The sequence below is a fragment of the Catharus ustulatus genome, chromosome 13, assembly GCF_009819885.2.
Source record: "Catharus ustulatus isolate bCatUst1 chromosome 13, bCatUst1.pri.v2, whole genome shotgun sequence".
Classification (NCBI taxonomy): domain Eukaryota; kingdom Metazoa; phylum Chordata; class Aves; order Passeriformes; family Turdidae; genus Catharus; species Catharus ustulatus.
Genome location: NC_046233.1, coordinates 7875805 through 7903118, shown reverse-complemented (window position 1 = coordinate 7903118; position 27314 = coordinate 7875805). Strand labels below are relative to the sequence as shown.

At 45.0% G+C, this 27314-nt stretch overlaps 1 protein-coding gene across 18 annotated transcripts in view; it reads right to left on the bottom strand.

The window, feature by feature from the left end:
* The window catches only part of CADPS (calcium dependent secretion activator), a 204919-nt gene that overhangs the window by 109992 nt on the left and 67613 nt on the right, over positions 1–27314 (bottom strand). For all 18 annotated transcript variants that reach the window (XM_033071283.1, XM_033071286.1, XM_033071294.1 and 15 more), the window contains exons 4-7: positions 24347–24427; positions 19918–20154; positions 17199–17320; positions 1804–1915 (exon numbers count right to left, since the gene is read on the bottom strand). In XM_033071283.1, the coding sequence (XP_032927174.1) occupies positions 1804–1915; positions 17199–17320; positions 19918–20154; positions 24347–24427 (552 nt within the window). The remainder of the gene's footprint in view (positions 1–1803; positions 1916–17198; positions 17321–19917; positions 20155–24346; positions 24428–27314) is intronic.

Genomic DNA, 27314 nt, shown 5'->3' with positions numbered 1-27314 from the left:
GACATCTTTCTCAGAACAACATGCACAGCTAATTGCTTCCCAAGACCAGCAAAGTCAGCACTGCTCACGGCTGCCAGTGGAAACAAGACTTACAAAGCAAGAGGGGCTGCACTGAGTGTAACCACTCAGGGGAAAATCCGTGAATGGCAGCGCGGTCGGCTGGGTGAAAAGCTCTGCTCAGCATGCCACAGCGGATAAAGGCAGGGTGCCAGGCTGTTTGAAGTAGGAGGTTTTGAAAATAATCCTGAAAATATTATGATGCTGTGCAGCAAAACAATTGTAGGTCTTCAGCTGCAGTACTTCAGCCTAGAGGGGTCATCCTCTTTGTCAAAAAAGGACAACAGGGAGAAAGGAAGGATCAAGGTGTGAATGAGGAAAGTCTGAAGGGGCTTCTCTTTGAAAAGAAGATTGAGAGAAGAAAAGTAGGGGTAGCTTTGCTTTTCTCTCTCTCAAGTGCAAGAAACAAAGGATACTTCATGAACATGAAAACACAAAGAATTGAAATGAACATGAATTACATGACACAAAATTGCATGCAGTGTTCTCCACCATAAAGCTGTAAATTTAAATCAACAGCTCACTAGGACCTGGAAGAATGTTTGGGACTTTTATGAACAGAATTAACATAAAAACATGTTAATTAGGAAAAATGTTGAATGGACACAGATTCTTTCTAATCAAGGCACAAACAGCCATGGAGTTAGCAAGAAACACCCCAACAGGTTAGTCCATAATGGGAAATACTGTTCTTGGGCTTGCAACAGGATAAGTGACCATGGAATTCATAGCCACAGCCACACAGACAGGATGGAGAGCAAGGAGTGCTGCAGGAGCAGGCAGACAGAGCCCAGGCTGCCCCTGGAGATCACCCGGGTCATGCTGAGCCATGACAGGAGGTGCCAAGTCCTCTTACCCCAAACTGATTTTCATGGATTTTCATGGATGATCATGGATTTTCATGGATTTTCATGGATGATCATGAGATCATCATACTGATCTCAGCCTGAGAAGCTGAGGAAGGCATGGCAAGGAGTTTGTTACCACTTCTGCCTGGGACCAACACAAATCAAAAAGCTGCACAAAATCCATGGAGACAAGTGAGGTGTCCCAAAGCCACAGGGAAGTGCCATCCACAGATATTCTGGAGCTGTGGGTTGCAGTGACCAAGGGTCACCAGTGCCAGGGTACTGGTTTAGGGACCACAGGTGAGGGGCAGAGATGGGGTGGGAAGATTTGCTCTGTGGCCAATACTCCAGGAATCTGAGCTCTTTGCTATTAACACCATTGATGGGAGCAATGAATCCTTATGTTTCACTCCCCTGAAGCCACCAGCTCAGCCACCATCCATCTCCAGGGAAGCCAGGGCTCCAAGCCTTTTGCAGTGCTTTCAAAAGCTCAAACTGTGCGCTGGTTGCTCAGTAGATATGAGAGAAACTTAACAGTCCCTTGCCAAACTTAAATCCCCTCTTTTTGCTTCAGCATAATCCCCTTTTCTGCCTCAGGAATGTCCATTTCCGCAAGCAACTTTTAAGGCTTTCCGGACTGCCAATATTGCACACAAGATCCTCTGCCTTTGCTCAGAGCAGGCACAGCCAGCTGAAATGCTGCCATTAAAAACTCACAACAAAGACAGCATGTGAGATGCACTCCTTTCCAGCAGTGCAGAGCTTGCTTTCTTTCCCCCTCCTGAAGCTTGGCAAAAAAGCAGAGCATGTTGTGCTCCAAAGATATTTCTGTACAGGAGAGATTTCTCTAGAAAAGTAGGGCCAGAAGGAAACGTTATTAAACTCAGTATCTCCTTACCCTCCCAAGCTCTTTGTCCTCCAGAGCCAGCACTCCTGTGCTCTCCGTGAACAGCTTCACCTTCACTGCAGGAAGCGCGTGGGTTGTTGTAAAGTCTCCTTGGGTACCCCAGCTGTGAAAAGAAGGACACAGAGGTGTTCAGCTCAGCTGGCAGGCCAGCAGCAACACTGCTCAGGCATGAAGTAGTTAATCTAAAATGTGTCTGACACAAGCCAAAGTGGTTGGGTTGTGTGAGTGACAAGGGTATTAATTATCTTCTTTGGGAAATGTGGGACAGATGTTTGGAAAACCCATGATGGTCCTTGGGGGAAAAAAAGACAGCATCTGGGAGCAGCATGAAACCAAGCTTAAGAGAATTTTCTTATTTAGAAAGAACAATGTGTCCTGCAGTGCCAGGCTGTGTAGCCACAAGCAGAGGATTGAAGACATCTGCACCCAGGATGTCTGTGATCACTCATGCCTGCGCTCCTCTCCTGGCTAATTACCCTCTCCTTCCCAGGCTGAGAGTAAGATTTGTTTTTTCTGAAGAAACTGCAACTTAATCTGGGTTGCTTTCCAAGTCTCAGCCCAACCCAAGGTTAAGTCCAAGTCATTGTGTCTGGAGTAATCCTAGTTTGCTAGGACTACAGAGCAGGACACCAGCTCCTTGTGGGTGGGGCTGCAGTGGCCAGGAAGATGCCACCCCTGCAACTACACCATGCTCCACTGTCTACTATTTGTAGCCTGTGAGTCATTCCCTGGCTTGGAAAGCAGTGCTATGGAGGCTGAATTATCCACAGCCTCTAGACAAGCATGTCTCTAGAGGACATCTACAAGTTTCTGCAATCACAAGCAGCTCAAAGAAAACACAGAAAACACGAACTCATTCCATGTGGGACCCTGCCAAGAGTGTGCCATGAGCAGAACCTCTGAGTGATGTGGTGGGACACACATGCAACCCAGAATGCTGCAAATCAGATGAGAGGTTACACCATAACTCACTAACCACTTCTATTCACCCCCACTCTGTTAATGACACTTTTTCACTTTAGGCTGTCCTCAAACTAATCCTCTGCTGAAGAAAGGCAGTTCCCTTGGAAAGGGTCAGAACACAAGGTGCAGTGACAAGATGTTCCTCAAAGATGAGCACTGAGCAGCAGGTTTAGCTTTTGTAAAATTATCAGTAAAAATAATTCCCTTCTCCTTGTGCTCTGGGAGTATGCCTTTATGTTTTGCTCCCCACTGAGCAAATCTTGTCCAACCAAGCTCAGCAGATGAGCGTGCTCAGCACAGAGCTGATTAACAAACTTGGGTTCTTCACCAGCTTTGCTCTGAAGCTTCCTCTGCTGGTGTCACTGTTTGACATGTTTCATTTTTTATGATGCATCAAACCACCACCAGTGCCAGAGAGCAGAGGTTTGGCTTAAATTATCTACAGCACTATAGTCCAGACAAGTCTTTTATATAATATCTTTTTCATGTGTGAACCATCAGTTACCTAATAAATGTTTTAAGGGTAAGAAGCAAGAAACAACTTAATTTTCTAATCACAGTTTCAGGTCACAGGTTATGTTTTCTCTCAAAAAAACTGTGTTGTCACCAGGAAGGAAAGTAGGAAGATTATCTTGCTTTGGTAAGAGGCAAAAGTAAGAAAATATCCAACCTTACACTGTGTATTTTGACAGCATCTGCTTTATAGAACTCGTATCTCTGTTTACTATTAAAAAGCTCTTATTTGCTGAAGCATTCCCAGACCATATGTTATCAACAAATGTTACTAACCAAATACAAACAGTAATTTTCATTAGGTTTCCTTCATGGGAACAACATAAACCACAAAGAGAATAAATGTTTCAAATGACAGCAAACATACACAGCAAACCCTTGACAACACTGGTGCTTACATATTCATACCCCCAAAAGCCCTGAAAAGATCTGCGCCAGCAAATGGAGACCATCAAAAGTTGAGTTTTGTGCTGGTTGAAGCCTGTGGTGATGTCATTAGTTGCCATAGTGATGCTCAGCATAAGGCCATAATTCATGCCACTGAAACATCATTTGTATTCAATCTGAGTACCCAGTTTATCTGGGCTGTGTATTAAATTATTGTTCAGAAAATTAGCTCTGGACAGTAGCTAGGTATTAGCATCTTCTGAGGGACTAACAGTGTAATGGTTTCATTTCCATATTTAATCATTAAGCAGGTTATCACTGCAGGAGCTCATTTGTTGGGAAAGTGCACTGGGACCCATTGTGGACAAATGCCATGCTATTCTGTCCCCCTACCACAGAACTCATGCTGACACTTCAAAGCAATAAAACATCTGCAAATGAAGACAAACAAATGTCACTCTGGCCAAATGGGTACACACATACAGATGGATGCATATGGATGTACAAACACCATAAAAAAGGTGCACAAGCAGAACAGCTCTGGCAGTACTTCCTCAATCATTGTATTAACTATCTGAATCCTGCCTGAAACCCTCAGTTCAGCATTTCTTATTGTCCAGTGCATCCCAAAGTTTGGAACTAATAAACAAATGCTACTGTGCAAAGAGAATTTACTGGAATCATCGCCCTATTTATGGCATCTTTGCTGCTCCAGTGCTATCACCAGGATCTACTTTTGTCTCCAAGGTTTCTATTTAGGCATCAAACTTAGGATAAGTAGCTTAACTGTTCTGGCAGCAAAGTGCCAGAGGTTGAGATATGCCCCAGGTGCTAACTTGACAGATGTTGGTCCTTGCTTTATCTTTTACAAGAATAACAAGGAGATCATCATTGTAGACTTTGTGTCTACAGATTCACCTAGAGGTGCCATCACAGTTACTGACCAAACAGCCTAAAGTGCTAGGATTTTATCCTGAATGGAACATAAAATGACACATCCAGAGGGTGTGAGTGGCCAACAAGTAACAAAGGTCAGCTCTTGTCTCCCATTACCTCCTCAGCCTGATGAAACACTTGAAGGACGGGCTCACCTGTCTGATTTCAGGAGCATTTGGGAGCTGTCACAGACACTGCCCTTACTTGCACATGAGGAGTAGTGATTGCCCCATTGTCAATGCAGGTGCAGGCTGCTCAGCCCTAGCTGCTGTCAGCTGGCTCATCTGAAGAACCTTCAGGCTGATGCTATTCAGCCCTTCCCAATTTATGGCCAAAATCTGTAAGACCATTCTCCTCCCATCAATGCTGTACCTAGCTCTTACCCCTTCCTGCCATAAGGTTACTGCAGAAACAATTATCTTCATCCTGTGGAAGTGCAGTGCTTTACTGATCTTTGGCTGTAGGGCTGAGGGCTTCTAAAATACAGATATAGCAGTTATAAAGTTAATTACCACATAGCTAAAAAGACAAAACCATCAAAACACTGTGACACTGCTAAGTTAAAGTTCATGATTGAAATACTATGTGGGATATGAATAAGGCTTGAGCAAAATCCTGTAAAGATCCCTGTCCTGACAGCACTCATGTATCACATGAAACCAGGAAGGATGGTCTCTGGCTTTAGCTGCTTCTCTTCACAATATCCCACTTACATGACCTATACTTTTCTCAGCTGTCCTTAAGAGACACTGATTTAGTAATTTCTGTTCAACTCTAGTATGTTAAATTCCTCTAAGAGAAATTTTAGCACCTGTGATCTTCCTAAAAGCAAACATCTATATTTAATACCCAGGAAAATTCATTAACTTCCTTCATTCATATACTGTGCTCTCCGGCAAGTCTGCTCAGCCCCTGCCTAATTTAAAACAGTCACTCTTCTTCCATCAGTGCTCTTGTAACTTGATGTAGCCAGAACACTGATGCCTGGGATTTCTATAAATAATGAACAAGTGCAAGTGTGTTGTTTTGCTGGGCCATGAATCAGCCCTGCTAACCAGGCTAACAGGAGCAGCTTCAGAGCCATGTGCTTTCCATGGGGGCGACATTTAAACATCATCTACGACTGCTTCTCACTGCTTCAAAATTATTTTGAAGCATATATTTTATCCCTCTCCAGCTTGCATGGAATAAACATTTAAAAAATCAGAAAATGAAAGTAAAAATGTGTACTAAAGGAGAGCTATGCTGTCCCCTCAGTGGGCTCACTCCAGGTGTGTCTGGTGCTCAATAGACAAGGCAGTTTCCTGGGACAGATCTCTGCTGGAGATGCTGCCCTTCTGCTTTGTTCCCATAAATTCACCGCTTAAGTAAAAAAGTCTTGCAGAATAATATCCCTACATGCTGGCAGATTTGCAGGAGTTTACTGAGCTACCTGCTCAGTATAGTTTTCCCAAATTAACTAACTCAGCAGCAGTGCCTGTCCCTCCCAAGACAGGAACACGTCCTTGGGAAGGTAGGACATGGCAGCTGCTTCCATCCCTGCAGGGCCACCAAAACAGCAGCAGCATCACCTATCCTGCACAGCCAGCTGGCTGTGTACCAGGGCACCGAGGTCCAGCTGAAATCCAGCTGTTTAATAAATGTGACCATGTTTGGGACAGCAGTTGCAAGGGCAGCTTAGTCTCCCTTGCTGTCCTCTGCTGTCATAGAGTGGGATCTGGTGAGGATGCAATGACAGCCCAGTCTGGCTGCCTCCCTCCCTTATGCAGTGGTGGTGGAGAGGGTTGTGCTTCACGCACTTCTTTTCATTTACAACCCTCATCTTTTCTCTTCTGGCAGGTCTGTGTCCCTCCTGGTGTACTTGTAGCTAGGTTTCCACAGAGAGCAGACTGGTGAAGGGAAGTTCATCAAGAGAGCAGCACAGACAGTAGCCTGACAGACACTGCCTGAGCTTGGTGACTGCCTCATCTTGTGTGCTGTGACGCTTTTAATCCAGCCTTGGTTTCTCACCTTGCCATGGTGCCCAGTCATGGTCCCTGCTGGATCAGGATCTGCTCTGAGGATGGAGAGTTCGGATCCCACTTCATCGCTGCAGACTGAAATGCTGCATACAGTCTCAATTTAGTTCTCCCAGAAATCTTGTCTAAAAGTGATGGTTTTATTACTTTAGCACATTCCTCCCCTTCCAGAAGAGACCTTTAAATCTTGGGCCATAAATCATGTATGCCCATGCTTGAGCACTGGGAAAAACAGAGTTAGAGCAGAAGCACACCAGGCACTGAACTAAACTACCTTCATGCTGATGGAGTAGTGCACCTTTTCCTCTAAAGTAATGCTAAGTTATATTTCTTTTCTACATATTCCTAAAGACACAAGTGAGGAGGAAAATAAACAGGTTTGAAGTACCTTAAACAGTTAACTATATATGAAGAAACACACAGGATAGATTTTTACTGTATTCTCTAATGCTTTATTTATACCAGCCATTCAAAAACATGAACTAGAGGTTGATGAGCACAATTATCAGTGATCTATCTGAACTTCCCTTGCCTGTATGCATAGGTGATAGTTCATTATAATTGAGCACACACAGACTTACTCAGGTCAATGGCAAAACCTCATGCAGGCACAGCATTAATCCCACCAGGATGAAAATAACCATTTTTTAAAATTAGAAGAGTGTTTGGGAACTTCTAGAAACACCATAAACGAGACAATGGTGAGTCCTTCACAAGCAGAGGCTGGAAGAGCTGACAGCTCCTTGTAGGGAGCAGCTCAGGTGAGGCACTGAGCTGGCAGGGATGTGGCAGAACAGATGTGAGCGTGACACATGGCAGAGGCAGGTGCTCACACCTGAGCCAGCTGGGTCACAAAGCCATAATAAACAGAAGCAGGGCATCCCAAAGCCTTTGAGAAAATGTGTTCTTTGCAGCTCTTGTGGGTAACGGCAATGGTCTCTTGTTTATGTCTTTGGGATTTGAAAAAAGCTAAAGGCACAGAAGAATTCCAGCTTTTTTTAGGCACTCCAATAAAACCCACAGGCTGAGTCACACACCTGGGGACCTGTGGGATGCACACACAACTCCATTGACACAACTCTGTTTCAGCAAAGAATGCCATAAGCAACTGGTAGTTTGGGGATGCTGTGCTTGGGACAGCTACAAACTAATTTGTTATTTCCTGCTGCAGGACTACAAATCTCAGTTGAAAACCCACAAATTTAGGACACTGTACTACTGTGTACATGTGCCTTGGTCACTTGCTTTGGGCTCCTGCTATTGTAATAAGGAGAGATCTAATTAAGTCAGTAGAGTTAGGACTTAATTTACCTCATCCCAATTTAGAGGCAGCAAGCACATGAAATGATGCCTGATATAAAGGGCCCCTGCTAGAAGGGTGTGCTGGGGGTGACTGCTGTGGACTCAGAAAGAAGATTTGAAATTAAAATCTCAAAGAACACACAGAGATGCATATACATTGCTCATGCAAAACCATCCTGGAAATACCACTCAGGTGCTGAGAAAGGCACCTTTCCATTCTGCCTGTAGAAATGCATTGAGAATGGTTTGCATCCATAATAGATCTTGATATTCAAGGGCTGCTGGAATCCTTTGGGATTCCTCCCACGGTAAAAACTTTGATGTGTTTACTCACCTTCAAAACAGGATAACCAAAGACATCAGACACAGATTGACAATGCAGTCTATTTTTGTTTACATTTGTTTCCTCCCCTTCCTTTCAGCTACCAGAACAGCCTTTCAGTCCCATCCCCTCGGAACAAGCTGAGCTGAAGTGGGAGTGACAGCACAAACAGATCTGATTCCTCCTAGACTTTCCTGCACAGACTTTGCAATGATTTAAAACACGCTTTCACTGACACAGCTCCAGTGCAGGTGCTGACAAATCAGCATTCCTGCAGGCACTGGCCAGCAGAGGTGGCAGCACCTGCCTTCCTGGAGCCAAGGCACACCGAGTGAGGCCATGTCCCTGCATGGAGCGCTGGTGTCTGCTCTGATGGGATATGTGGGCACTGTCAGAGGCCTGGGAAAAATCCAGCCAGGAATTTTCTCAGGCTGCTGTCAGTTCTGATTATTTCCCAGGAGAAAGTTTCTTCAGAGAAGCTTTAGCTCTGACTCTTTTCCAGGAGAAAGGTTTCAGAAAATTCAATAACATATATAAACACCTGCTAAGGACATGATGTTTTTCACAGAGCATGTTTTTAAAGAGGTGTCCCTCCTCTGACCAATGAATCCTCTCTGATTTGTATTGCTCGATGTATACTATTTAAACCCATGATTTCCTTGAATAAATTGCTCTTCTTCACCTCAAGAAGGAGTGCCATGTTACTGTCTCCATCACCACTCCGTAATACAGTGACAGGGATAAGCCAAGGATGCTCTGAGTGAATCCATTGTTTACCATGGCCCCCTAATTCCTGCCAAGCATGTAACACTCCCTCTGCTAAAACAGAACACCACTGGGAAATATTTTGCTAATCAAAAAGGCATTTATTTTCCCAAAAACACCACTGCAGAAAGCACTATGGTGTTATTCCAAAGGTGAGCAAAGACACTGTGTCGCTAAGGACTGGGGTCCTCCTACAGCACCCACGGAGGTGTTCCAACCTCCAGCATTTCATGGTCTGTCCCTTTTCTCTTTCCACAGCTCTGAGACACAATGTATGGTGTCCCACACACAGGAACCATCTTGCTTAACATCATGCAGGCAGCAGTACCAGACCATCTCTCTCTCCAGGAGCTGCAACTCCCACATCCTCAAACTGGCTATGGCAGCACTACGCTGCCGGCTGAGAGAGAAATATGTCTTGGAGAGCATCACATCTGTGCCCGAGTGTGCAAGGCACAGAAGGAATAGGGTAAAGCTGACAGAGACTGCAGCAAAGCAAAGCCTGCAAAGGTCTGCTCTTGATCTGCTTGTGGCTCACACACAATCCCCCTGGATCCTGTTCCAGTGCCAGCACATGGCACCGCAGCCAAGAGGAGCTGCTGAGGCCGACAGCACAGCTTTAGGAACCCAAAAAGGGATGATCTTTGCCATGCAGAAAATACAGCTTGATTTGTGGCTCCTGAGAATGACTGATACACTGGGGAAGTGTCACGAGGAAGGAAGAAGGGATGGGAGGTGGATTTAAAATCACATAATAGCTATTTATGGCCACGAGATGGCATTCCTGCCCCAGAGATGTCCTTCTGCCATGCCTGCACCCAGCCCAGGACCACACACCCCTCCCAGACTGCTGCACCCCAGCCTGGACTCTGCTGCAGAAATCCCTGGTTTGGATGCAGTTTGCAGCAGTGCTATTCACCACAATCCTTTGGGTAATAACAGGGTGGGGAAAAAAAAAGTTGTATGATTACTTTACATGATTTAAATGACGACTGCTTTTCAAATGCCCTGTGCTCTTGTTTAATACTATCACAATTAGAGGAGAAAAACTCAGCAGGGGAAATGGAAATGAAAGCCCAGCACTGTTTTACTGGGAGGTCTGAACTGAAAGATTGCTTTTACAAGGGCTGCCTACTGTATGTACTCCATCAGTGTATCGGCTTTAGATACAGAGTTTACAGCTTCATTCATTAAATGCCTGTGTGCATTTACCATCTGTGGCTGTGACCACTTTGAATAGGGTGACTTCAGTGCCACACACATGCTAATCAAAGTTTCCTTTGGCCAAAGATGCTCCATTGAACCAGCTGCTCACGTCACAGAATGACCAATTATGATTAATCACTTCTATCAGATCTTGTCACCCTGGAAGAAAATACAAATGCAGAGGACTGCCATTGGTTAAGGTCTGGTCATGATTTTGGACTTAATAAGGCCATACTCTGCCAGATTTATATAAACTTAGTATCTCACAAACACAGACCATGGAAAAGGAGACAGAAATCCTTTGCCTGAAAATACAGTTAGTCTAGACTCTCCTTTAAAAACTTAGTAGAGAACAGTGAAATATTTTCTAAATGCAAACAGCAGAAAACAACACAAGGTACTGAGAGGGACCAATCTGATTTTTATTTATGCCTCAACATTTGTTTTATTATAGGGGCTTCCCAACTCCACCTTTTATAGCAGAATGGGACAGGTATCCTTCCAAAAACAGCTAAAAGGAGGAATAGGAAGTCTGAGACTGTCTTGTGCCATCACTCATATTTTTGCTGTCGTGTATTTTTATAAGTCAGGATCCAGGACAAGAAGCTCAAATCCAGCCAGACATCTGGGTTTGCCTTACCCAACTTCTGACTGCTAGAACCAAAGCTCACACTAGCATCTCCTGGGTCAGTGGGGATGAGTGGACAATTCCAGCAGTGATGCCCACCCAGCCATCTGCGAGCTCCTCTCTCCATGAGCATCCATGTAGTGACAGTCAGTACATTGCTCCCTTTAAATGCTTTTACACTTAGTTCTGTGATTTGCTGAGAGACACAGCACACTCACAAAGCCAGTACATTAATTTCACAGAAAGGACACCTAAAATGTTGAACAATCACTGTCAAGGTTGATCTTCTCATTTCACTGTTCCAGAGCTTTGTCCAGACAGGAGCAGGCACAGTAAAAGCGTGTCCTCTATCTTCCTACACTGCTTTGCAGCAATAGCAGCACCCCTCATTAAATAATAATGTGCACTACTTGTACACAGCACCTAATAAATAAACCAACAACTGGGCCCTTTCACATGTCTCATCCCCCGCCCTCCCCATGACAAATGATTTGCTGAACTTACACTAAGGCAGGGCTCAATTTTTTTTTTTTTTTCAGTACACCAAGTATGAGCAATAAACATCATTCAGTCGAATGTATCCCAGAACTTACATTTTGCAGTCCTCCTCTTAATTAAGCACTATTTCAGATCACTGAGTCTCAGTCTCATTTCAATGTCCTTTTGGTTTTTCCTATCCCCATCTTAAGGCTGCAAGCATAGGAGTGATGAAGCAGACGGGTGTCGATGAAAATCGCCTTGGGCATCATCACACCTTCTGGAATACTTAAATTTGAATGTATGTGCTATCACAGGAATACATAATTCCCAAGTGCATAGGAACACTCAAGAAATTAGACAGCTGGCGAGAAAAGCAAGACATTCATCTGTGAAAGAGAAGGTGCATGAGCTCAACCCTTACTAGACACCAGAGAATCCATGTGAAAGCAATGCTATGTGTGCTCTAAAAGGGAAAACCCAGTCAGAGCTTGCACTTACTTGATACTGGAAGAAACCAAGTACAAGGTGTAAGTGTAAAGATACAAGCCTTCATTATTCTTCAACACAGTTTCTAGCATGGTACAGGAGAGCAGGGAATGAACATGAGACCTTTGGGAACAGGGGCCCACCTGGGATCACCATCCACAACCCCAGCACAGTATTCCACAGCTGTCCAGGAGGCTCCTCCACAGCAGTGTGGCTGTCTGGGTGACACTCAGGGTAAGGGGACCCCTACAGGACCTTGCCTTTATTCTGGAGAAAAACCTCAGCTGCTTAATCTAAAGCAGAATTTTTGTCCCACAGTGGTTGAGCTGGGTAAGAACCAATCCTGCAGAACAGCTGTGAGGGAGCATCACAAAAGGTTCTGAATTCCTAATTAAAAAGGATAGTAAATCACTTGCATGAAGACTCCCATAATAGATCACACACTTGCACTCGGGTAATAACTTTTTAGTGCAGTTTTTGCTGTGTTTAATGACTTGTCCACAGCCTCCACTTTCAGAAATGGGAACATCACAGCATAAATCTCAGGAGCATTATGGAAATACTGTCACACAAAAGGGGACTTGAAGAGCAGGTGAAACCAAGCTAACAGCAGAACCCTTCAGGTGCAAAGTCATGCACTGTCTCATCAGAAAACTGTCTCCTAGGCATGCTAAACAGCTAAGTGAAGAAAACTTGTGTCAGGGATTTGGACACCGCTTTGTACTCTTCAGCCTCAGCCTCAGGGGCTAAAAGCAACTGCCCTGAAGGTCCTCTCCCTTTCATTTTCACCTCTTAGCCCAAGAGCATCACAGGCTCAGAGCATTAGCACCCTGCTCACAGAGACCAAAGCTGAAGAACTCTCCTGGAAGGCATTTCCCCTTGGGGCAGACTGACCCTCTGCTCAGAGCCTCACCCCAGGAACAAGGACTGTACCTCACAAAGAAAGGTGTCTGATGTTTGCTGTACCCAGTCACCTGCTCTAACACATTCCTAGGGCTCCCAGAGATTTCCTAAGGAGAAAGAGCTGCAAACATCTGCACAGCTGTGAAATGGAGTCATGTGACTGGAAGAGCAATCCAGTCAGTGTGGGTAATTAAGACAGCTTATATTTAATGCTGAAGGCAATTAGAGGAGTGAGAAGGAGGGGAAAAAAAGCAAGAAAAAGCAGCTATTTCCTAAAATTTCCTTTTGCTTTGTTTTTTACCCAGCATCATGAATTTTGCTTACACAGGGCTTAGCTAAGCATGCAAACCTAAATAGCAATGTTTATTTAAAACTCTGTAGCCACACAGGACCTATGCCTGGGCTTTGCCATGACTGGAAAAGACCTACCAGGCCTGGCAACAACAGCTGTGCTGAGGGATGCACACCAAGAGTTAAACTCTACTCTCACTCACATCAACATAAACCCCTTTAGTTTAGCAGAGTCAAATTAGTTACATGGAATATGGAATATTAATTTGGAATTTATGCATCTAAGAAGGACTGTTCTCATTTTACCACGGGAGAGTGTTCACAGCATCTCCCAATGAACTGTGGCAGGAAAACACTGACTGCAACAGAACACTGTCCTCTCTGTGCAAAGCCACTGGGCATCACTTCAAACTCCAGGGCCTGAGGCAGGGGATTCCTAAATGAAAAGACCAGATTTTCCCCTTCTGCAGACAGAGAAAGCATCTCCACCTGCCAGCCTCCCTTCCCACAGGGCTTCTCCCTTTGCTGCTCAGTGCCCATCCCACTGGAGAAGGTGACTAAGCAGCACTGAAGCAGGATGTGTGCAGGTCCTGTCCATCTTCACGGTCAGGCAGAGGCCTCTGATGGATGGGGCACACCAATTTGAAACAAAAAACTCTGGCTGAGTGATAATCTTGGAGGTTTGGTGCAGGTCTGAACAAGGGCAGCCTGTCACAGCAGAGATAAGCAGCAGAGATGTCAGAGCACCTTGAAACAAATCAGGGAGCAGCATCAGAGCAAGCACAAAGATAAAACCAGACACCCCTGTCTCCTAGGGATGTGGCCAAGAGAAAGGAGATGGGAGAGGTTTAGAAGTTTACCAAAGACATTATTTTCTCAGGAGTGAATTTATGGAAAGGGCACAAGGCTCAAGCCCTAGGTCAAGACGAATGTAAGACATGGCATGGAGTCAGATGAGAGCCATTGAGTGTCCTTTCTCCAGCACTGCTCTATAGCACATGCTGAAGAAAACTACATGGAAAAAAATCCCAAGCAATGAAGAGTGGTCTTTCCTCCTTCAGAAAACAACAAGCTCCATCCTCACCTCTCATTCTCTGCACAACCCTTGCACTAGGACTGAAGAGACTGCTCTGCAAGAGGGATATAGAACCTCAAAATGAAAACACTTCCAGGGGAGCAGCCCACAGCCCTGCCCCTTCCAGGCATATCAAATCACAGACAGGTTGGCCAGATTCTTCCCCCACCAGTGTTTACTGCTTTTACCCCAAATGGTTCAGCTCAGGGTCATGCAATTTTCTCTACTGTGATAGAGGGGACAATGAGACTTATCTGGGTGCCAAAATAAGCCCAGAATCTATAGCATTTATTCACAAGACAACCATGTCCTTGCTGTTGTTTTGGTCTCTTTTCTTTCATTCTGCTCACATCAGAGAAAGGCAATGTGAGATGCTGACCATGAGCACTGCCACAAGCACAGCTCACTGCTTAAATGCATCCAGCAGCTTCTCTAGAGACTTTAGGACAGAGAGGTTGTGGTTGGATCTTTTGTGCTATTCCCAACCCCCTTGACAACCCTGTTCCCAGGCTGCACAAACAGCAGCACTACTACCACAGCTCCTAGAAGGGCATTTTGGAGACATGCAGAGGACAGACCACAGACCAGTATGCAGGGAAAGAGGGGAGAGGCATAAAATAACACCTCAGAAGGCTGCTTTGCCTGGCCATAAATCCTTTGTTTCTAAGGCAGCACTGCTCAAAAATGCACCAAAATCTTCTCTGAGCTGTTTCTATCACTGCCCTCATCACCAGAGTACCTGAGGGTCTTCAAGTCTTGTATTAAGCAAGATGACAAACATGTCACATCTGATTCATTCTCTCTTCTCAAGAGGAGAACTTAGGTACAGTAAATTGCTTTCATAGAGCTTCAGTTTCCTCTATCTCTGCTGATGTGCCTGGGAGGGGAAGCAAGGTGAAAGAAACACCTCTAATGCAGAGACAGAAGAAGGACAAACTTTTTGTGATGGTCTCTGGTTTTTGTGAAGGTTATTCTAGAGCCTCAGCTTGGCTGGTCTTTGGTTCTGAAAAGAAAAGGTCGTAGAACCCTCTAGGAATACGATTGTCAAACCTATTCCCTTCTAAGCCATTTCCATAGCTATTAGCCCAGGTGCTGGGGCAATCCAGAAGACTTTAAGCCTGGCTCACATCTCTACAGGAAGTCAGTGCAGAGAGAGGATCAGTGTGATGGCCTTGCATAACTTTTATCACACCGCAGCAGTCAGTGTTGGCTGCATTTTCTTGAGGGCTGATGGCTTCATGCCCAGACACTGTACATTTAATTATAATAAAAAGACCCACTCAATCAAGAGTTCACTCCTGCAGGTCTTATTTTCAAAGCAATTCTCATAGAAACAGTACTACATCTTGCAGTAAGACCTGTGCATGCAAGGGCAGACCCTGTGAGCAGAAGTGGGATGAACAGACCAATCTAAACAAGTACATGTAACCCAGGAGAAGTGTGCTTTTTCAGTATGAATAGTAGCAATTTCCCCTAAATAGAGCCCAACTTTCTCCACTGAAGCAATAAGAATACCTAAAATAGTGACAATTGTAAGTTCTCATGGAAATTTTGCTCTAAGCACAACTCTCTTCCTTCCTTCTCTAAAGCAGATTTCAAAGCATTTTGAAAAGTCAGCCAGGCTGCAGCACTTTCCCTGATTGGGAATATTGTTTTTGAATGCTTACTGCAGTTTCCTGCTGCTCTGGTGCAGCACAGGACATGAGGCACCAGCAGTTGCTGTGTCTCTGTGAGAGGACAGTGACAGAGGGAAGACAGCCTGTCCTTGTCTCTGCTCTGTCCTGCATCCACTGCTCCTGAGCTGCCTGCAGTGCTCGTGCACTCTCATGTCCTGCAGCCACATGGTTCTGGATTTCCTTCCAGCAGCTTGGGAAGCTCCTGGCAAAACACCTCTGAGGATTGGTCACTGAGAATGGGATATGAGTACAACAGCACTGCTCCCTGCTCCTGGAGGAGGCTTCATACCACCTTAGCAATTCTTCTCTGTGAGGAAGCACACTGAGAATTAACTTAATTTGTGAAATTTGCAGTCATCCAGAGAAAAACTGCCTCAAATCCATAGTGTTCCAAGCTAACTAATCCCACAAATTGAAAAGGAAATAACCCATTGATCATTTTCTCCTCCCAAATAACAAAGGTCCACCACTACTGGTAGGCACTTAACAACAACCAGGTAAGACAAAAGTGAACCAAGTATGGGGTCAAAAGTGGGGATTTGGGGATGAGGTCAAAGAGAATAGAGCAAGACTCTGCCTTTGAATGTGGCTGGGCCAAAGAGGCCTCAGAAAAAGCTTTAACTGAGTCATTTTAAGCTTTTTCCAGATCCTCTCTTCCACCTCTGGTTGTGGCTGCCAGACTGTGTCCCTGCCAGCTGTTCTCTTTCTTGTAGTACTGCCAAAACCCTGACAGTGAGGACAAGATAATAGCTACACCTGATGGCACCAGTTCAGATGGACACTCAGACAAGTACAGTAATTTCACAATTATAAGCCGTACTCTGACTGTGTCAGGGTTTGCAGTTTGTTTCTTTGTAGTACTGTATTTCTATTTTAATTTTCCTAGAAAAGAACTGTTATTTCTAATTCCCATATCTTTGCCTGAAAACCCCTTGATTTCAAAATTATAATAATTTGGAGAGAGGGGGTTTACATTCTCCATTTCAAAGAGAAGCTCCTGCCTTTCTCAGCACACACCTGTCCTCCAAACTAAAACAGCAACTTTTCATTCTTTGTCCATATAGAAGCCGCACCTGATTATAAGCCGCACTTTGGGTTCAGACCAAAATTTTAGTGAAAATGGTGCAGTTTATAATCGTGAAATTACTGTATCTAAGCACATGCTTAACTCCATCCCTATTTAGCAAAGCACTGACGTATGGGCACAAATTTATCCCCCTGTGGCTACACGAGATATAAGCCTCTCATTAACACTTTATTCCCCTCAGTCAGGGCTTATGTGTCATTCTTAGCTGCAGGACAACACTCTGCGTGTGTGGAAGGCCATGTTTCCCCTCTGTCCTCACCATGCAGGAACCAGAGCTACCTGCAGTGACTCAGCAGCAGGGGCAGAGGAGAGTGTGGTGGAGGGACCAAAAAGCAAAGCAAGGCTTACGTTGGCTTTGAGGCTTCAGCCTGGTCTGTCTGCAGCTTCTCCCCACCTTCAACTTCCATGGTGCAGTACACGATGCGGTTGGGGGCCAGCGACTTCAGCCCCTGCACCTCCATGATGACAACCTGCAGGAGAAGGAGAAATGTGAGAGGAGCAGCCTCCTTCAGACCTTGCTGTGGCTGCTGAACCCATGGGGTCAGTGCTGGGGTCCTTCACGTGCTGCTGGATGTTCAGGGGGCAGGTGGGCAGGGATGGTGGCACTGCCCAGGCTCAGTGGGGACTGTGGCAGCCAGCCAGGTCTGTGTGGAGACCAGGATTCCCTCTGACTGCACATGAGCTCACTGAAACCCTTGGGTGTGCAGGGCTGTACCAAGCTTCAGGAGATGGGCTTCACAGCCATCGTCCTGCCTCATCTAGAAGTGCCTTAATATGTGAAACCCCAAAAAAAAAAAGCACACAACTACTCAGCTTGTGCCAAAAGCACATTTTCCATATTAATCATAGAATGATTTGGGGTTGGTGTTGGAAGGTCATCTGGTCCAATCCCCATCCAAGGTAGGGATATCTTTCAGTAGATCAGGTTGCTCAGAGCCCCATCCAACCTGATCTTCAAAAATTCCAGGATGAAACACCTATGGCCCAGTTGTTCCTTGTTCCAGTGTCCTACCACCCTCATAAAAAACATTTTCTTTGCAATACTCAATCTAGACCTATCCTCTTCCAGTTTAAAACTACTGCCCCTTGTCCATTCTACAGCTCTGGTTAAAAAAAAAAAACGGTTAAAATCTTTCTTCATCTTGCTTATAGAAAATCTTTCTAATTAAGGAATCACCACCTAAGTTTCTCACAGTTAATTAATTTTTTCTTAAGGTGATTAATCCCATTAACCACACACCTTAAACATTTCTACAAGAATCACTGTGGGAGCTTCTGTTCATGTTTTATAACAGCTATTTATGTAGTATATACACAGGGGTTTAAAATTCCTCTCCTCAGGTCTTCTGATCTGTCTGGAGCTGAGGATCCTCTCCCTGGCACACAGAGCTCCACAAACCCTCTGATGAGTGCACATTTTTTTATAAAAGCTTTCTTGTAGCAGGAGTTTTGTGCACTGAGCAGTGCCCAGACCTGCCAGCTCCAGAAGTCAGTGCTTCACTGGGCTTTGACTTCCCAGCAGATGGAGTTGAGTTGGAGCAGAGCATTTGTGACACCCTGTTGTAAGGGTGCCCCTTCACACACTGCTGTACACACTGCACAGCTTCTGCAATAGGGGGCCACTGCTTTGTGATAATTCCCTGCTCCTCCATATGGGAATAATGAAGTCAGCCTTAGTTGATGTTGCTCTTGAAGGCACCATCTCTGGGTTAACAGCCCTAGTTTTAAATTGAACCAAACTAAATACTGTAAGATGGTTTCAGACATTTAATGAGTTAAATTCTGAGACTGGACAACCAGGGTTAAGTTTTGCATTAGCATGATATGTATAACAAGGGACTCCCTAGGATGAGAAATAAACAGGAAACTACACAAAAACAGAATTTTCTGATGTTTCTGCATCCTACATTTTTGACTCCATCCTGGTAGTTGTTTTGACAATATAACATAAACCCACTCATTGACAGACAACAACAATTCTGTACGGGTGAACTGATGACTTCTTGAAGTAAATATGCCCACAAATAACTACAAATGTGTTTGCACAGAACAACTGAGCTGGCTGAAAACAGCTACTGAGAAACACTGTTCCAGGACTGAGGCAGCCCATATCAGAGCAGAGCAGCATCCTGTCCTCCCTGGACTGTGTCAGAGCAGAGCAGCACCCTGGGCTGTGTCAGAGGCACAGCAGCACCCTGGGCTGTGTCAGAGGCACAGCAGCACCCTGCCATCCCCTGGGCTGTGTCAGAGGCACAGCAGCACCCTGCCCATCCCTGGGCTGTGTCAGAGGCACAGCAGCACCCTGCCATCCCCTGGGCTGTGTCAGAGTCACAGCAGCACCCTGCCCATCCCTGGGCTGTGTCAGAGGCACAACAGCACCCTGCCCATCCCCTGGCTGTGTCAGAGGCAGCAGCACCCTGCCATCCCTTGGGCTGTGTCAGAGGCACAGCAGCACCCTGGGCTGTGTCAGAGGCACAGCAGCACCCTGCCATCCCTTGGGCTGCACAGACAAACTGCTCACAGAGCGCTGAGCAGAAAGTCAGCACGCAGCAGAGAGCAAAGAGCAGCCCAGCACTGTGTAGTATTTCCACACAAACTGCAACCAATCTGTTGGGTGAGTTCAAACCACAAGGATTTTTCACAATTCTTCAAAGAGGAAGCAATTTTCGCAGGAAAATACAGCAAGCCCTCTAGCTGGCAGTAGTTAAACATGCACATATTTACAGTGCTGCATTATTGTAATGGTTCTGGGGACAATACAGGCTCGGGGTTACTGGGCTGCACTCAGTAACAAACTGCATGAGGAGATCAGTTAATGATGTAGATTTCTGAGCCATTTGATCTACATCATCACAAAATGCCAGACAGTGCATATCACTCAGATTGTTCCAACAAGGTGGTGAGACAGAAAGGATACAGTGTTTAATCACAGGTAAAGCTTCCAGTGAACAGAGAGTGATTTCTACTCACCTCTCTCCACCTAACCTAAATTTGAGCTGAGCAGAAGATGGCTGCTGTGCTTTTTACTCCCATGAACTCTGCACACTGTTGTGTGCATGCAGCTTACCTCCAGGGAGAATGACAACACGACGTCTGACTTGGAAAGCTGGTTCTCATTTTCCTCTCCCATGTCAATTATTGAGGTGTTGTGGCTTCGTTTCAGCTTCTGCAGCTTGAACTCAGAGCCTCCTTTAGACACAGGCATGCTCTCCAAGTTTGCCATCAGGAGATTGACAGATGATTTCAGCTCCTCAATGTACATGTTCTCCATTTCTTTGGACACAAACTTGGGAAACTTGCGCTCCTTGGGTTTGGAAACAAACACAACAGAATGAATGTTTGTGACAATCAACAACCACTTGTTGCAGTGGGAGAATCCCCCAAGAGCATCTGCAGAGGTTTGTGAGCAAGGAACTCCTACAAACCAGATGACAAATTACAGCTTCCTCCTGAGTAATGTAGAAACATTATTGCTACTTTCTCAAAGAATTACTACTTGGTACTTGTCCAACTTTCCTGTATCTTGCATGGACTTGCATTTCACTGACTTTTCTATCTGCAAATGGGCTTTTTCCTGTGGAAGTATTCTCAATTACAAACACTCCAGGCCAGATCTCACCTGAACTTTGTGACCAACAATAGCTTATTAAGGATTCATTCAGAGGATGCTGACAGTAAGAAATTTGTTTTCCAGTCTCCCAATTGTGCCAACTCTTTTTAAAACACTTCTGAGCAGTTGTTTCATCAGGATTCTAGGCATGAAAGGAGCCCAAAGAGTGAAAACAAACGATGTGTGGGCAGCAATGTTTGGTCCTAACTGGAAGAAGGGGTAAAACATCCTTTCCACTGCTTGCCAAGATCTGAGCCTGTCCCCAAGAAGAGAACGTTTCACTGTAAGACTCTCCAGTGCTGCTTGCTGTCAAGAGGAAATTTAAACTCTAAAACCAAGGGTGACAGTGAGAGCAAAATATGTTGTTCCCCAATGCATGTTCTCAGCTTTGAACTGCTGCCCATCACCAACCTGAGCCCTACATCTTCTGACAACTCTTCCCATGGCCTGAATCTGCTCAGGATTTGAATGTCTCTCAGTGGGTTACGAGACACCGTGTAAGAGAGTGAGGCAGCATCTGCAGCCAGGGAACACTCGGCTGACGTGCAAACAATCTTGGTGGCAATTCACAGCGTTGTAAAAAGCCATTTGTAAAATGTATGCTAGAAAAGAAAACAAGGTCATGTTCCTTCTAGAAGACTGTCATCAGGCTGCTGAAAGAGTTCTCCTCCTCTGCACTAGTTTTGGTACCAGCCCTCAAGATCTTACTCACTACAAGCAGAGCTCACAGCAGCACTCTCACCAAGCAGCTGAAGTATGGTTGTGTTTCCAGCCTCAATCTCGAGAAGCAATTCCCTCACGTAAATTAGACCTAAAGTGAAATAAACTACCTAATCAGCCTCCTGTATTGTCTGTGCATTATATAAGTTGCAAGTCACCCCTAGGGGAAAGAAAAAAACCAACTGGTTTGTAGATTTTGAGAACTACTGCTGCAGCAATGATGTTCAGACATTATTGCTTTTTTACCCTGCTGTCATCCATTGCTCCAGGGACTGCAATTTTGGCACTGCCCTCACAAACCTCTTCAGCAGTGCAGCAAGGACTAAGACATTTCCCTGTGTGCCTCCAGCAACTTCTCGTATTAAGGCTAAAAATGTAGTCCGAAGTGATGTATAACAGTTTAACTGGGACTATTCAACTGATGCTGGAAATGCAGAGATGCAGATGTGACCTCAAGTCATCCATCAGACTGGAGATAAAGCTGGGGGAAGTCTGGAGGAACACAATCAAGAGATGCAGACAACAGCAAGAGGGCATTAGCCACCTCCCCACGCACTGGGAGCAGAGAGAGGACCAGGAACAGGGAGAGAGGCAGAGTTAAGATACTGAGGAATGAGCTGTGCAGCAGGCTGGAGCAGAGTGGGTCCAGCCCCAGACAGCCACACCACTCTAAAGTCACCACAAGGTCTCCTTTAGTTGCCCCTGTACGTGCTCCTCCTTGTCCTTGAGGCCAGGTGACTGGGAGGGGGAAAAGGCACCACAGGACAGCAGAGCACTTGCTACTGCAGAGAAAAATACACGTCTGCCTTGGCATCATGAAGCTCTCAGCTGTAATGCTGCTCTGTTTAGCTGCTGGAAAAGTACAACACACAGACTGAAAAGCCTGTCCAGATTCAGCTTTAAAACATCTGCTGGCCACAGAGCATGATCCTCAAGCCACCTGGCTCCAAGGCTGGGCTGATGTGCTCTGTTGGAGTCAGGCTCAGTGGGGACCTTGCCTAGCACTGCCCTAGTACTGCACTGAGCTGCACTCCCCTGGGCACTTGGGAAGGCAAAAACACCCAGAGCTGTGCCCTGTACGCAGAGGCAGGAAAGCTGGCACGAACAGTGACTTGTTCAAGGTCACACAACAGCTCAGACAAAGCCTTGCAGAGCCACTGGTCCCGTAAGACTCCCCAGCCTTTGCTGCCTCTGAAGTGCAAATGTCCTAGTGTGAATTTCTTAATTTATCAACGAGGCATTAATTTGCCTCGAGCATGGAATCTCCAAGACAGACACCTCTGAGCTGGTTTCACAAGCACTTTAAGCCTCCCTGTGCAGTAAATCTGTATTAAAAGCTGCAAATTGGAGATAAAAATGGAAATGCTATCCTTTCACTGAGTTGAATTATGAACCTGCCCTCTGTTACAGGGAAAGCAGCCTTGCCCAGAAAGGAGGCTACAGAAAGGATTCAAAAGGTCATTTGGATGCCTCCAAAATATGATATTCATGGATCTGAAAGAACAAGGTTTCTCACAGACAGATGCTGGCGGGACCTGACACTCTGAGGAGAAAGTCTGCTGCATGATGGAGATTAAAATCCCTATCTGCCAGCTGGAACACAGGTAAATCCCTTTTACTCTAAACCCTCCAAGCTGCACTGTTGTATTTTGAAGATTGAATTCTGCAGAGATAAGTCAGGTTATGTTGAGGAGTTTCCCTCTGGTGGCCAGCAGTGTCATGGTTTGTTTTCAGCATCCTTGGGGGAAGAATGGAAATGGCAAATTCTCATTTGCAAAAAAATAATTCGTGGAGCTGCAGCTTCTGCTGGATGCTACTGAATCACGTGTATTTTTGTTCTGTGTGCCATAAAGAGAAATTGAAATAACAAAACCAGGCAATCTTTTCCTGGCACTCAGGGCCTGGCTACCTGTCTCAGAACCATGCTCAGTGCAGAAGTTTACATTTCACTGCAAATAAATACTGTAGGTTTTCTTGACAAGAATGAAGCGGCAAAGAGCCAAATGCTGAACAAAAGAGCTACAGCCAGTTTGCTGTTTTGCTGCACCATTGATTGGCCATGTGGTCCTTGGCCATCTCACTAATTTTATCAGTGAAGTGGGGAAAACCAGAGCCTATGTCCCCAAAGAGGAAACAGCAGCAGATGTTTAACAGAGGTGTTAGTGAGGAGGAGCTGTTCAGGCTTCACCAGCACCATTGTTAACGCCTGACTATAAATCAATATGCTCTGCTTTTCACACCCAGGCATATCAGTGTGGTTGCAAACAGCTCTGATATTACCTTCCTTATAAAAAAATCCTAATTTGGGCCCAGCTCAGTGCTGGGAGGACTGCTGCTGAAAGGCAGGCCCCTAGACTGAGCTCGTCTCTCTGATTATATCTTTTTTTTTGCCTTGTAGTAATGCTTTCTTGATTATCAAGACCAGCCAGATAGATCATTCCAAATTACTTCAGTCCCATTAGGGCTTTATCAGTGACTCAGAACATCTGATTAGAGGCAAGGATAAAATTTGGCCATACTGATGTCAACAGGATCTTCTCCATCATCTATGGTCCACTGGAGGCCCCATGGATCTGCACTGTGTGAGGGTGTGATTTGCTCCTCGGGAGATGGCTCCTTACAGAAGGCTCTCTAGGGACATCAGCTGAGTGCTTGGGTATCAAAGCTGTCTGGAGGTCCTGTGCCTCCTGCTCCAAGCAGCAGCAATGTCTGCAGGGGGCAACGATGGCCTGACTGCTCTCGTGCACAGTGTGAACTTCTCTGGGACAATGCATCTGAAGGACCTTTATTGAGACAGCATTTACCTACAGGCAGGAAATTGTGGCTCCCATCACCCCAGCAAGCAACACAAATCCCATTAGGACTATTCCTGGCTCCTTTTATACACACCATCATCCACTTTATTGTCTAGCATAGAAATTTGACACCTCTGAGGATTCACAAGGGATTTTTCAGGAACCTAAACCATCCCAGCTCATCAGGACATTCCAAGAAATGCACAACAGCTTCATCTTGTTTTGTTTGCAGCTAAAAATCTGTTAATTTTTAACTGGTAATTATTGTGAGAAGAAACTTGTAAGAGAATGACAGAACCTGGGGGCTGCATCAAACTCCTTGTATACACCTAAATTAAGAGGTTATTAATAACAGCAGATTTTTTTTTTACCTTAGCAATTTGTTCTGCCATTTGGAGACGTCCATCTAACTCACGTCTGATCTGTGCAGCTTGCTCATCAGGGTTGTCCAGCTGTATAAAAACAAAAGCCAAATCAAGGTGAAAAATTAACCAATGCAACACCTTTAGGAGCAGTTCAGTTCTTCAGGCTGACCACCTGTGCTACTCTGTTGATAGAGTGAGTGGAGAGGGGCCACATTCTGGAAGAGAAGCCCCCACAAAGGACAAACACAATGTTCACCAATCCAGGACAGACAGCTTTTGATGCTGCTCTGCTGCCTCCTGGGGCTGAGCATCCTCACCCTGAGGCCATCTGGTGCAGTGCAGTCTGCAAAGTTACAGCTACAGCAATGACAAAAGTTCAGATTCTCAGCCTGATGAATGATGAGCTCATCTGTTGGTGCTCACCACGTTGTCCCTGACCCTGACCTTCCACAGCATCTCCTCGTCTGCCTGTCTGCTCATCCCTCGCCTTGCTGCTCCTTCACATGCTCGTGCAGATCTGCACAAGTGCAGGTGTTATTTCTGCACACTGCTTCACCACTGATTTTCCAGAGAGCCAATACTGACTATGGCTGAGATTGATGGAAAGTATATTTTTGATTAGCTTTTTAAAGCCTTTGTTATGGACTGAATTCAGGAAAACTGCAAAGGGTCCTGACTGTGATCCAAATCCATTGAAATTTCAATGGTTTCATTCACATGAGCTGCACAACATAACCTGCTGGTCTGGTTCACCTTTATATTCCTGATCCCAGCACCAGTACAGAGCTATGGATTACCAGGACCTTTCAGGATCAGCTGTCCCTGTTAATCTCTCCATGAACAAATGGAGATACACAAGTATCCTGCACTGGTGTGGAAGCACCTCTCTGAGTTGCTTTATTGAGGGTAGGAAATGTACAGACCCAGATTTCCATTTCTTTGCAATTCTGAAAGAGGAGGCATTATTTGAATTCTATCTGAGCTACAATAATTGAGGTTAATCACACACTACCCAAAATAACTCAGGAGCTAAATTTGGAAACTGAGGATGCTGCTGTTGAAGAGAGTTGATTTTACAGTATGATAATGAGCCAACAAACTGCCTCACACTTTCTGCACTATCTTGATTGTGCAGATGTTTTCCAGTGATGCTACAGGTGTCAAGGAAAGATCTGACTGCAGAAGAACGTTTTTCTGCAAGCAGCCTGGGCAGTCTCTGTGGCTGTGGTTGAGTGGGTAAGATATTGCTTTCCAGGGCTTTCCAAGATTGAGTAGTGATGCCAAGCCAAGTGTCCTGGTATTTAAAAGAAACAAAAAATCTTTCCAGGCTGCATTTTCAATGATTCTGCATGATAGCTCCATGACAAGAACTGATCTTTGGGAAAGAAGTCCTCGTCTGTAGTAGACAAAATAACATTTTCTTCTTGCTGTCTACAGAATGGTACTAACAAGACAGACCCTGCCTGTCCCCTGGTACATTCCAGCAGATCTCTTGTGACTAAGAGCAGCAGCCCAACAGCACAGCCACTGTGTCCTCCTATACCTGGGAAGGATTCCTGTGCTTGGGAAAGGTTCCTGCTGCCATCAGAGCAAGCAGAGTACATTTTACACAGTCATAACACTATATAGGGCCATTAAGAGAGTAATGCTGGTACCCATAAAATATACTTTGCTTGTGAAATAAGGCAAGGTGCAAACGTAAGGCACGCCATCTAAGCAAGACCAAGTAAGGCAAGACAGACCTTAATATCATTAAAACTCAATTTCTTAACTGGAGATCACTATTTATTATCTGCCACATGCATGCCCACTTTATATTCAAGTACTTGACAGCCAAATACATAAATGATTTAAAAAGTCAAAGAGAAAATGAATTAGTTTCGTTCTGCATTATGACTCTGTTATGGGTGTGCTGTGAATAAAGCAAAGATATAAATCATAAGGTTGCCCCAGTCAATTAAATGTGAAAAGTATTATAGATTTCAGTATATACATGGTTTGTCATATGCACTGGGCTTTTCTTCAGCAGCATGCCACAAATACATGATTTACATAATTTGTAATTCTCAACTGATCATTACCCAACTGCCTGCTGGTAAATTAGATGTTTTCATACGTCTACCCCCAACCACATTAGTTCTCTCTGCCTGCCCTGCAGAGATCATCTACGTTGGTGTAACACTCGCTAAAGCAAAAGAATAAAAAGTAAAAACTATATGTAGGTTAGGTTTTAAGTGGAACCCAAAACTGACCAGCATTGCAGCCAGCCTATCACTGCAGGCATTGCAGGGCAGGTGTACACTCTAGCCCCTGGTGAGGGTTAACTGCAAGAAAAAGACCTTGCAAGAAGACAGGGTTTTTACATATAAACTGTTAATAAGGAATAATATTTAGTGAGCCCCAGTAAATAAGAGAAATCGGTTTAAAACATTCCTCATGAAAGTCTGACAGTTTTGGTTGCCAGTAAGAACCAGTTATTGGCCTGAAGAAGCAATCCTTTGCTTCCATCCCTATGAAAAAAACTCACTGAGAGTATTTTCTTGTATCCTGAAAGGATGGGAGATAATCCCTCTACATCTTTGAAGGGCAGAAGCAGAAACCAACCAGACTAATTAGTCTGTAAGATCTTCAACAAGATGCACAGGCACCTACCAAACCCACATCTAAAGAGTTTCCTGCATCAGAGATCACCCACACATCACCCAGCCTGAGCCTTAAAAATTTTAAAGCCAAGAGCCCAGGCCCACTTCTACTTTTAACAGGAAATGCCAAAGGCAGTGCAAGGACAGTATTAGGAGATTTTAGACCCCCATCCTTTTGGAGCCCAAGCATTTTATTTGAAGTGCTTATATTGAAAACTCCAGCTTAAAGCCAAACCATTTACAATTGCTGCCATGGCTCTGAAGGAGCCACGTGAGCAGCCCAGGCTGCCCTCCTCTTTGCTTCTTTGTTGTGCACAAAGCACCTTGGTTTG